This window comes from Panthera leo, chromosome C1 (assembly GCF_018350215.1).
Source record: "Panthera leo isolate Ple1 chromosome C1, P.leo_Ple1_pat1.1, whole genome shotgun sequence".
Classification (NCBI taxonomy): domain Eukaryota; kingdom Metazoa; phylum Chordata; class Mammalia; order Carnivora; family Felidae; genus Panthera; species Panthera leo.
The window spans coordinates 57756454-57768750 of record NC_056686.1 but is presented as its reverse complement, the minus strand read 5'-3'; the positions used below and the strand labels follow the sequence as shown (position 1 = coordinate 57768750).

The 12297-nt window shown below is 32.0% G+C and overlaps 1 protein-coding gene across 3 annotated transcripts in view; it reads left to right on the top strand.

Moving 5' to 3' along the window:
- Positions 1-12297, top strand: part of LRRC40 (leucine rich repeat containing 40) — a 55173-nt gene that overhangs the window by 11010 nt on the left and 31866 nt on the right. For all 3 annotated transcript variants that reach the window (XR_006206117.1, XM_042952135.1, XM_042952136.1), the window contains exons 2-7: positions 235-416; positions 1820-1893; positions 3658-3787; positions 6978-7101; positions 10371-10513; positions 11752-11924. Coding sequence is in view for 2 of the 3 variants with exons in the window: in XM_042952135.1 (XP_042808069.1) it covers positions 235-416; positions 1820-1893; positions 3658-3787; positions 6978-7101; positions 10371-10513; positions 11752-11924 (826 nt within the window). In the remaining variant the exon portion in view is untranslated. The remainder of the gene's footprint in view (positions 1-234; positions 417-1819; positions 1894-3657; positions 3788-6977; positions 7102-10370; positions 10514-11751; positions 11925-12297) is intronic.

Sequence of the window (12297 nt, the reverse complement as noted above, 5' to 3'; positions counted from 1 at the left end):
GATAAAAGATTTAATATGTAAAATACATATCATATTCTGTTTTTGAATAAAATCAACTTTAGTTGTAATTCATTGTTCGTTTGAATTGTTTTTAAGTATTTTTTTTAATGTTTCAGAAATTACTTTCCAATAGATGAACTGCATGGCTATTATAAAAATATGCCACTTAGTATCTCACTTCTTGTTTTCTTTCTTTTCCTTTTTTTCTTTTTGGTGTGGTGGTGATGGAAATAGTACCTCAGTGTGTCTGGAGAATAAATGTGGATATCCCTGAGGAAGCTAATCAGAATCTTTCATTCAGTGCTACTGAGCGATGGTGGGAGCAGACGGATTTGACCAAACTAATCATATCCAACAATAAACTTCAGTCACTTACAGATGATCTCCGACTGCTGCCTGCACTCACTGTTCTTGATGTAAGTTGACTGATTCTAAATACGCCATTAGTTGTGACTCTAAGAGACTCTAAGGCTAAATTTAGGCTTCATAAGCAGAAAAAAGTAGAAAACGCGTGTTTAATTGGTAGACTGTAGGAAGAATAACAAATTATTGGTGGGTATACCATGATAATTAAGAGTGTACATACAGAACATCAGGCTTCAGTTTCTGACTGTGCCACTTGATAGCTGTGTAACCTTGCAAAGTAACTTCATTGTGCCTCAGTTTCCACTTTTATAAACCAGGACTGACACTACTACCTATTTTTAAAACTTGTTCTTAGAATTATTTTTTTTTTATTTTTATTTAAAAAAAATTTTTTTTTTAACTTTTATTTACTTTTGAGACAGAGAGAGACAGAGCATGAACTGGGCAGGAGCAGAGAGAGAGGGAGACACAGAATCTGAAACAGGCTCCAGGCTCTGAGCTGTCAGCACAGAGCCCGACGCGGGGCTCAAACTCACAGACCGTGAGATCATGACCTGAGCCGAAGTCGGACGCCCAACCGACCAAGCCACCCAGGCGGCCCAAAACTTGTTCTTAGAATTAAATGCATTATTGCATGCAAACAGAATCAGCATTTAACAGGTGGTTGCTGCTGCTTATCCGTTTTCATTGCTATTATTTTTCTCATCATTATTCTAGACATGAAAGCAGCACTTAAAATTAATTTATTCTAAACTTGTCTTCAACGCTGACTTAAATTATTGAACTTAAATTTTTGTGTGTATATTAAGAGACTGTTTTTAGTCTCTAGTTGCCATGTGTTGTGAAGTAAAGCATGAGTAGTTTGTTTCACAATCTACAGAGTTCTGATGTACTTTATGTAGGAACATCAGAAATCTTCTAATTCATGTTTGAAAAAGTTGGATCTGGTGAAATTTCTAGATAGGTTTTTATTTTCTTCATTTGTAAAATGAACGGATTGGCTTTAGGTGTTCTCTCAGGTTTCTCGTACTTTCAAAATAATATGGTTCTGTGAGAACATGAGAGAGGTTCCCCCTACCCTTTCTCTCTCTCTCTCTCTCTTTTTTTTTTGCTATATGTTGACATAAATCATACCATCAAAGTGCTATTAGTTTCTAAAGCTCTCATTTCTCATTTCAGATTGAAATTCCACTCAATGAGATAAAGTTATTTTTTTAATTGTAATATTTAAAATTGGATGACTTTATCACTTCACGGTTTCTGAACAGCATTGTGGTCAACTTCAAATTCCTTTTCCTCTTCTGTACATGGAATAAATTACCAAACTCCAACTCAGTACTGTTGAATTACAGTAACAAAATTATTGTGGAAGAATTCAGTACAGTGACAAACTCATGCTCATGTATTATTAATTATAAGACTAAGATATTGACTGTCTTTTAATAACTTTTAGATACATGATAATCAGCTGACATCCCTTCCTTCTGCTATAAGAGAGTTAGAAAATCTTCAGAAACTTAATGTCAGGTAAAATTTAAGCTTATTTAATTTCAGTATTGCTAACATAATGGTATAAATCTAATATTTTAAAAATATTTTTTAACATTAGAAAATATTTTTGTATGATCTCAGAAAGTGGTAAAAGCAGAGTAAGAGTTTTAAGTTTTCTCAGATTATTTATTTTTGTTTTAGAATTAATTGCCCACATGTTTTTCTGATTTTACAAATGTCCAGTTGATTTTTTTAAAAGTACTTTTTGTTTTATTTTTATATAACAGGTTTTAGTGGTTATTTTAGAAAACCTTTTTGTTAATATCTCAGGTTTTAAGTTACTTTGATATTCTTTAAAATATCCAGGTCAAACAAAGGAAGAAATTTGAAACAGTTATTTCATTAGTGCTGAAAAATGTCATGGCTTTAGTATTAGTAGCTTTTAAACTTTTCTGAGGACTCTGTGGATATGGTTCTGGTACTTGTTAGGTATGTGGGAAGCCAGGTGGCTAAGGCTCTCACTAACTTTGTTTGCCCTTTAATCTATACCTCTAGACTTTTAAGAAATAACTACCTTATATGTTATATATGCACAGGTTAGGGGAAAAGGGATTTGGGAAGATTTCATTTAGTAGATAAAAAGGTCTAAGTGTTCAAAACATAGTTTGAAAAACTGTGGTTTATAAAATAGGTATGGTTACAGATCTGTCTAACATAGCATAGTCAAGTCTCTGTGTTCTGGAGGTAAGTTCATTGCTTTGAGGGAAAATGGTTCCTTAATTTACAGCCCTCATCTGGTGAGAAACTTAAAATTACCACAAAAGCAAAAATAGCTACACACAAAAGGTGCTAATTGTTTAGAGCTACATCAGAACCTCTTCCCCATACAAGTCAAAGGCATGGGTATGGCCTGTAAAGGCAAGAGCCAAAATCTAGAGTCAAAGTCTAGAGTCAGATGAGCTACCTAGGAGCCCCAATAGTAACCAATTTTTGACAGTTTTTTAGTGTTTCTTATTTTAGAATGCATCTTTTGGCATTTTTGTTCTAACTAGTTTTATTTTTATATAATTTAAGGTTATTTTTACCCTGTTATATTTCTCATTTCACCCTGTTACTTGTTAAGTAATTATATATGGTGTGAAAGTAGAATGGATTCCTAAGTAAATAGTTAAGATAAATCTGGGAACAGGTTAAGTCAGGTCATCTCTTAATTATCAAGGAATATATCATGCTTAGTGACTTGGGACTTCTAAAACAATAAACCAAGTATCTCTACAGAGGAACTGAGTAGAAAAGTTAAGAGTAAGTACAAAGAAGAGTGGAGTCACATATTGCATTCAGCTGGACATGCCAGGCTCTTAAAAAGAGCTATTTTTGTCTTGAGTGCTAGCTTAAAAACATAATCCCCATATGAGCTGTGACTCCCATTATAATGTATGTGTGCCCATGTCTCTTGTCAAAATTCTAAAATTCAGACATAGTATGAAAAATTGTCCAGTATATCCTTTCACATTGCATATAAAATCAAGAGTAGGTTATAAGGAAACAATTAAAAGTTCATAAATTATTTGGTTAAAAACCTGTATTTCTTTGTTTTCTTTGAAACTCTCTATTTGATTGCTTTAGCTTACTGTAATTTTAATGAGTTAACATCATTAGCATGTGAAGTTTGAGAAGTCCTTAAAATTAGTCACCATATTTTATTTTTTAAAATGAGCCCATGTAGTTAGCAAAAATACCTTTACAATTATTTATTGTGTTGTGACCAAATTACTCAGCATTTATTTTATCAATCAATAGCCATAACAAACTGCAAATACTCCCTGAAGAAATTACAAATCTGAGAAACCTGAAGGGCCTCTATCTCCAGCATAATGAACTAACTTGCATACCAGAGGGATTTGAACAACTTTTCAACCTAGAAGACTTGGTAAGTTGTGATTTTCCAATTTTTATGTAATTTGGGGCAGGTGGGATTTTTCACCAGGCTTAGAAATTGAATGTATGATTGAAATGATGAGAACATGGACAGCTGATTACATGACTGGATTATCAGAAACTGCATTTCAATTAGATTGCTAAATTAGGTATTATAAAATCAGTTTTTCTTATTTTTTCTTATGAAATCAACTTAGGTTTGAATTTAGGAAGAGAGTGTGGGAAGGGGTGACAAGGATGACTGTTATTCAGAGGATTTTTATGGTTTTGCAAAATAGAGCACGGGTGTCTGTAGCATATACCAGTTCTCTTTTGTATACCCATTCTCCTTTATTGCCTCTATGACCCTCCTGTCCTATGAGTGTCTAGATAATCCCTTTAAGGCCTGCCTTTTCGTCCCCATTTTTCAAAATGTCCACATTACCTCACAAAATTTTCATTTTATCTGTCATATCCTAAATAGAAATAACTGTAAAGCAATACAGATATTATTTTAAGAATAATAGAAACAGTAGGCACTTGGCTTTTTGCTTTACCTATAGCAAGGTACATAGTTTTATCCCCTAGAATAGATACAGAATTACGGTTTATAAAAACAAAACAAAACAAAACAAAAAAACATCTCATCTGAAGTCACATAGCTAATAAGTAAGGAATTTAGGATTTTAACATAAGTCAATTTGACTCCAAAATGTATCCCTTTTTTTCTTCCACTATACCCCTGAAGGAGTAAGATTCCACTGTAAAATCTGCAATCTGAAAGACTTTAGCTAGATTAGATGGAGATTAGTTGTTCCAATATATACTCTCTATTGTACATGGTTAATTCCTCTTATGTTCTTGTTCTTTTCCCTATTACATACTTTGAAGAACTTATTTATATCACTTTAGTCTTAAAGTTTGTTTCTCACTAAAGGAAAAAGTAATTCTTTTACCTGTGTTTTTTACTTTTAAGTACATCTTCCTTGATATTTCCCTGATCTGCTGTAGTGTTTGAAATCAATGTATATACTGTCCTCAGACATTCCTTCAGTATCTGTCAATATCCAATCTGATCAAATTGGATATAAGGTTTGGAAAGCAAAAGGCATAGGTAGATAAAATGAATGGTTAAGGAGGGAGCCATCAGATTTTCTTATAAAGTTTAATGGTAAAAGATAGCAATTGATAAAAAAAAAGAAGAGTATTTAGATTAGAAACGAAACGTAATAAACTGTAGCAGTTCCCAGTTGTTTTATGGGTTCCCAGATAGGCATATGCATAATGAAAGGATACTTCAGTTGAGAATTGTGTTCTTAAGGACTCATTTATCATATCATAAATGTGAGCACTAATATATTACAACGTTAGAAATATAAGCATATTAGGGGAGCTTGGGTGGCTCAGTCGGTTGAGCACCTGACTCTTGATTTTGGTTCAGGTCGTGATCCCAAGGTTGTGGGATTGAGCCCTGCATCAGACTCCCCGCTGAGTATGGAGCCTTCTTAAGATTCTCTTCCTCTCTCTCTCAGCACAGAGTCTGACACAGGACTCAAACTCACGAACTCACAAACTGTGAGATCATGACCTGAGCTGAAGTCAGAAACTTAACTGACTCAGCCACCCAGGCGTCCCAAGCTAGTAGTATTTCTTAAAGGTATATAAAAACTGCTTAGCAATGGTACTAAATAAATATTTACTGAAGGAATGACAGCATAAATATGGATTTATTTATATACAATGTATTTAATGATATATAAAGTAGATGCATTAAACTAGATACAATGCTTTATATCTAATACAATTATTAACTGCAATAATGTTTAATTTCTTAGTAAATTTTGTTGATTTGGGTTATTTAAAATGTCTTAAGAATTTGTGAATTAATATCTCTTCTGTATCAAAACCCTTTTTATTTAAGCTTTTTATTTTGAAATAATTTTAGATTTACAAAAATGTAAAGATAGTACAGAGAGTTCTTATATATTCTTCACCCAGCTTTCCTTAATGTTGACAATTTACATACTCATGGCACATTTGAAAACTAAGAAATTAACATTGGTACAATATTACTGACTATACTATAGATTTTAAGATTTTCCCAGTTTTTCCACTAATGTCCTTTTTTTTTGTTCCAGGATCCAATCCAGAATACCACATTGCATTTATTGTCAGTAACTTTTGATATTAACAAAATATTTATTTATTAGTAATCTCTTAGTATATAGAGTATTAGAATTGTAGATTGTTGTTTCCTGTTGTAGTTTATGATATGCTGTGTTATTTATGATAGTAACAGTGTGTTTTATAAAAAATAACTGATCTAGCATTTTTACCTTTTTCTATCATCTTAATTGATTTAGGGTTACAAATGCAACTGTTTAATGTTAGACTAAATGAAAGTCTTCAGAGAACAAGTTACCTTAAGTCATTTTTTTCTCATCTGTTGTTGCATTTGTCCCTATCTAGCAGTTTGCTGTTAGCTAGTGAAGTACTTACACCTAATTCAACTGTCATTAAGTATTATCTGATTGTCTTTTAAGTGCAGTTTCAAAAAAAATGTTCTCTCATAACTGTTTATGCTTTAATGAAAAAATAGAAACAATGATTTAAAGAAACAGGTATAGACATTAATTAGGCAAGCTTGAATGAAGGAAAAATAGAGAGCAAACTTCTGGACTCTATTAAAGCAGATTTGCTGAGATCAGCGGAAGAATGGAGGGACTATTTTTCCCTTAAGAATTAAAATGTCCATTTTCTCAGCTTTATTTTTTTTCTTTGAAGGATTTTTCTTTCTTGCAAATAAATTTTTCATTTCATATTACAATTTACCTATATGGTTTGCCTAATGTATCATAGGTAGTCAATAAATACTGGATGAACAAATGGGTTTTTAAATTAAAAACATGATGCATGATATGACTTAGTAGTAACAGAAACCTTTATGTAAAATATTTCTGAAGTCAGAATTCATTCTGATTTCTTCCTGCTACATTATTAGGCACATAGTGGTCCTGTAGAATACTGAGGTCATGAATGACAACTTGTGAAATTGTGAATGGGGGTTACAAAACATACCACCTCTGAAATAGTCTTGTTTTAGGTTGCAATCTCCTCAAACTTATGAAATCCCTTTTAGGGATCATTTGTTTGTTTGTTTATTTATTTATTCATTCATTCTTTCTTTCTTTCTCTTTCTAAAGGATCTTTCCAATAATCGTCTTACAACTGTTCCTGCTAGTTTTTGTTCTCTGTCCAGTCTGGTGCGACTCAATCTTTCCAGTAATCAACTGAAGAGTTTGCCAGCAGAAATAAGTGGAATGAAAAGTAAATCTCTATTTTAAAAAGTACATAAATTTGAAGTTGGTGCAACTTATATTTAGAAAAATAAATTTTAATATAGTTAGTTACAGAGAAATAAAATAATAGATTTTATACTGGCAAAGCAAACAATAGCAAGTAGTCAGATTTTCTTCAGAGCATTATTGTCTAGCTTAACTTCCTAAACAGCTACTACTAAAAACATATTTTGGCATATCAAAAAGAGGAAAATAAAATATGATTATGAACTATGGTAAAATTATATATCTAAGATATTGATTAGGGTTTTGAGCTATGCTATCTCCTCATTCATTCATTCATTCATTCAACATTCACTAAGAGGTTATTCCCCTCTCATAGGTGATTCTGCTTATGTGGTTACATTATAGCTGTAGTTCCTCATGGCCCAGAAATAATGATGTCAGGGATGGTCTAGTTTTGTCCAAATGGTCAACCATTTTCTTTTAAAAAAGGTTAAAATAGTGGTTCTATTGAAGTTTACCATTGAACCATTATATTTAATGTATTCTAGAACTCATAATATTAAGTGATAAAAAAATAGAAGGCAGATTTCAGTACCTTTTAAATAATTATACTTAATCATCTTAGAATTCTTGATTTAGAGGCCAAAATCATGGTAATTTTTGTTGTTGTTTAAAGGCAAACTATTATTATATCTTGGTTAATGAGCACACTGTGTGTGTCAGCCTTACACTGTTTACCTTATATAGTCTTTTCTGCTAATCATATGTAAGCCCTCTTCATTTCTTTAAACCTCCCTTTTGTGGAAGTTATGGAAGTGATTTTGTGCAGTTGATTACAGATCATTTTGAGATAAATTTGTAAAATTGTGCTGTTTTAGTTTAGATTAATAGTCATTTGTAATAGGAATGCATAAGTTAAATCTGCCATAAATCAAGTTGATATTCTAGGGGAGCCTTTGCTTGGGTTACGAGTAATTAAGACTTTGCTTGTCTTTGCCATTTTTCAGTAAACATATTAAAAAGTAGAGCTAAACATAAAATATGTTATCTCTAGTTAGTATGTAAGAAGCATGGATTTTTTTTTTCCCATAAATTAGATGGACCTATCTTGAGAGATGGGAAAAGATAGAGAAATCAATAGAAAAATACTTTGAATTTATGGCGAATTTTCCAATATGCAGCATAATTCATGATTAGATACTTTCTTCCTTTAACCATGACAGTGATACTTTTAAACTATCACCAGTAGTACATTTGGTTATTATTTCACTATTAATGACTGGATCCTAAGAACAATATGCTAACATTCGTGTGATTCTTTGTAACGAATACTTTTACATATGTTGTTTTGCCAATACAAAGGTTCTGTACTTTAGGGGGATGTGTATTTTTTACATTTTAAAGATTCATAAACCTAGACTTAGAAATTATCTTATAAATTGTAAAGCCAAGGATCGTATAAGAGCTTGAATCCTCTTACTCCATCCCCATTGCTCTTTCCACTGCACACTGCTTGTATTCTCAGTCAGTGCTCTTAAATGCAAACAATTGTGAAAACTAGTCTCTAACTTTTATTATTTTTTTTAATGTTTATTTATTTATTTTGAGAGAGAGAGAGAGAGCATGTGTGTGTGAGAGTGGGGGCAGGACAGAGAGAGGGAGGTAGAGAAAGAATCCCAAGCAGGGTCCATGTTCAGCATGGAGCCTGACGCTGGTCTAGATTCCATGACCCTGTGAGATCATAACCTGAGCCAAAATCAGGAGTTGGATGCTTAACCCACTGAGCCACCAGGGGTCCCTATAATAGGTCTGTAGCTTTTAAAACCAACTTTTCTTCATAGAATTTACTGGATTTGGGGTGGATCACATTGTGACATTTTTAAAAATGCTGTAGCCAAATAATACATAAATTACTACATTATTTGTTGAAAGTAGTACATTTCTTTTGAAAAACAACTTCTTTAAATACTTAAAGAGGCAGTTTCAGGCAATGTATCAACTCAGTCTTGCATTATGTTAAAATTGGTAGGCTCAAAATATAGCAAAAAATGTATATCACCTATTCAAACTAGACAGTTGAGACTGAATTGTGGAAAATATGTGGTGTGGTGGCCATTGCAAGTTGAAGAATCTGTGATATGGATTGGGGGAGTACTGCTTATTATATAGTATGCATTCTTGTCCATAGTGTTAGCTAAGATGTTAGAAAAAACATGTAATTTAAACAAAAATAGAAAAAGAAAGGAAAGAACACAGGGAGAGAAAAGTAGTATGGATGGATGGAAGAATAGGAAGGCATACGTAGAAATCCGAGGCTTTTTGACAGCAAGTCAACTTGCCTAATTTAAATACATATGTCTGAGCTACTACTAGCCACAGTTGTTTAATATCCATTCATACAGCTAGTATGCATGCGTCTTTATATGTCTTTAACTACCTTAAGCTTTTTTTTTAAGGATGTATAATTACTGAGGGAAATAATATCTCATAGTGTGTAGTTTATATGTTTTAGAATATCTTAACAGAGTACTGGAGTACTTTGGTTTTTACCATTACAAAGATTACTTGGACTATTATTATTATTTTTTTAAACCACTTTATTGATGAATGATTGACACAAAAAGCTATACATATTTAATGTGCACAACTTGGTGAGTTTAAGATGTGGCTGGGTTTTTTTGTTGTTTTTTTTTTAAATTTACATCCAAGTTCGTTAGCATGTGGTGCAACAATGATTTCAGAAGTAGATTCCCTAATGCCTCTTACCCATTTAGCCCTTTCCCCCCTCCCACAACCCCTCCAGCAGCCCTCTGTTTGTTCTCCATATTTGTCTCTTATGTTTTCCCCCCTTCCTGTTTTTATATAGTTTTTGCTTCCCTTCCCTATGTCCATCTGTTTTATATCTTAAAGTCCTCATATGAGTGAAGTCATATGATATTTGTCTTTCTGTGACTAATTTTGCTTAGCATAATACCCTCCAGTTCCATCCATGTAGTTGCAAATGGCAAGATTTCATTCTTTTTGATTGCCAAGTAATATGATGACTTGGACTTTTATTAAACATTATTTTTAATATCAGTTCTCTTTAATTATAATTAAGTGTAAAAAAAATCTTACTTTACGTTTATTTAATTCTAGGATTCTTGATTATTATATCAGTATTGCATGAGTTTATAAGTCCTCATGATGATCCTCATGATGATGTACACATTCTTTGAATGTATATATAATTATAGACCAATATTTTTCTTTATTAAGATATTTTTGTTTTTCACTTACTATGTATTGCAGGATTAAAGCATTTGGATTGTAATTCAAATTTCTTAGAAACTGTACCTCCTGAATTGGCTAACATGGAGTCACTAGAATTGCTCTATTTGCGGAGGAATAAATTACGTTTTCTACCAGAATTTCCTTCTTGTAGGTTATTAAAGGTAATATTTACTTGATTACTAAATAACTATGTATTTTCTGAAAGTTAATTATGAAAATGAAAATTTTAATCTGATTTACTTTGGGAATATGTATTAGTTATAGGTGCTATGTTTTTCCTATATTTTTCAGAATTTTAATATGACTAAATACATTCATGGTATTGCTAGTAATAGATTTTTTTTTAAAGAAATAGTCAACTTAAAAATAGGAATTTGTCTCTTTCATCTGGGGAGTAGTATACAACTGGAGAAGTAGGTGTTGAGACTAACATCATAAGTTGGACCCATACTGTAGGAGACCTGGAATACTAGGGAGGAATATGTATCTAATTCTGTAAGTTACCACCTCTCATGTTTACCTGATCATAATTGGGTCTCTTTGAAATTAATTACTTTCTTGTGGTTTTAAGTATATAGTGTTAACATTGTCTTTTAAATTTGTCATGTTTTGTTTTTCTTCATGTATACTGTTATGTATTAGAGTTAAAAGAGTTTTATTTATTTGTTTTTTAGTTTTTAAAGTTTTACGTTGAGATAGAAAGTGTGAGTGGAAGAGGGCAGAGAGAGAGGGGGAGACAGAATCCACAGCAGGCTCTGCACTGACTGTGGGGAAAGGTTCAACATGGGGCTTAAACCCATGACTGTGACCTCATGACTCCAGCCAGCCGAAGTCGGAAGCTTAACCCACTGAGACACTAGGTGCTCCAAAAGGGTTTCTTTTAAACAGAATGGTGGCAGTGATAAAAGGAACTGAAAATGTTATTGTTTAAAGATTAATTATACATCTAATATTTATAGATTCTGTTAATGGGAAATCAGTATATATAATAATCACTAATGAAAATGTTGAATAACAAACTGTGATATAAATAACTTTTTAAGCTTATTCTGATTTGTATTAAAACTTTACTTTTTTTATTAGTATAGTTCTTAGATTTGTATTTTTATTCTATAAATGTTAACTACTAAATAATTTCTGTGGTTTGGTTTTACAGATTTTGAGCTTCTGCCAGATTAAATCTGTAATTATTTTTAAATTTCCAGAAAATCCTTGAAAGTGTTCTGTTTTTGCCATTTTTAGCTGTAAGATAGCTTACTTGTAATTGAAAATTTAAGCACCTTAGTAATTAGAAACATGTTTTTCCATGTGTTTTTCAGTGATTAGATTTCAATATTATTTTTATTACCTAATAAAAATTGAATACAGAAATACATGTGATTGATCTTTGGTTTTGTAGGAATTACATGTAGGTGAAAACCAGATTGAAATGTTAGGGCCAGAACATCTTAAGCATCTGAATTCTATCCTTGTGCTAGACCTGCGGGATAATAAATTAAAATCTGTTCCAGATGAAATTACACTACTACAGTCTTTGGAAAGGCTTGACCTAAGCAACAATGATATCAGTAGGTAAGTTTAAAGATCAAATGAATAAGAAATCATGCCTGCATTTGCTTATAATTCAGAAGTTAATATTAATAAGTTAATAATATTTGAGAAAAACATGTGGAGATCTTTTTTTTCTAAATTGAATTCAGTAAATATTTAGTAAACAAGTATCATGTACAGACCTACAAAGAATAGTTAGATTTGGTCCTTGACAGCAAGCTTAAAATACTAATAGAATCAGATCTATTTTACAAGTTACTCTAATCCACTAGAACGTAAACTAAGAAGTCAGGATATTTATCTGTTTTGTTCACTGCTCTCTAACTCCTAGATCAGTGCCTTGGTATATAGAAGGTGCCTGATAAATATTTCTTGAATTTATCAAATGAATGTA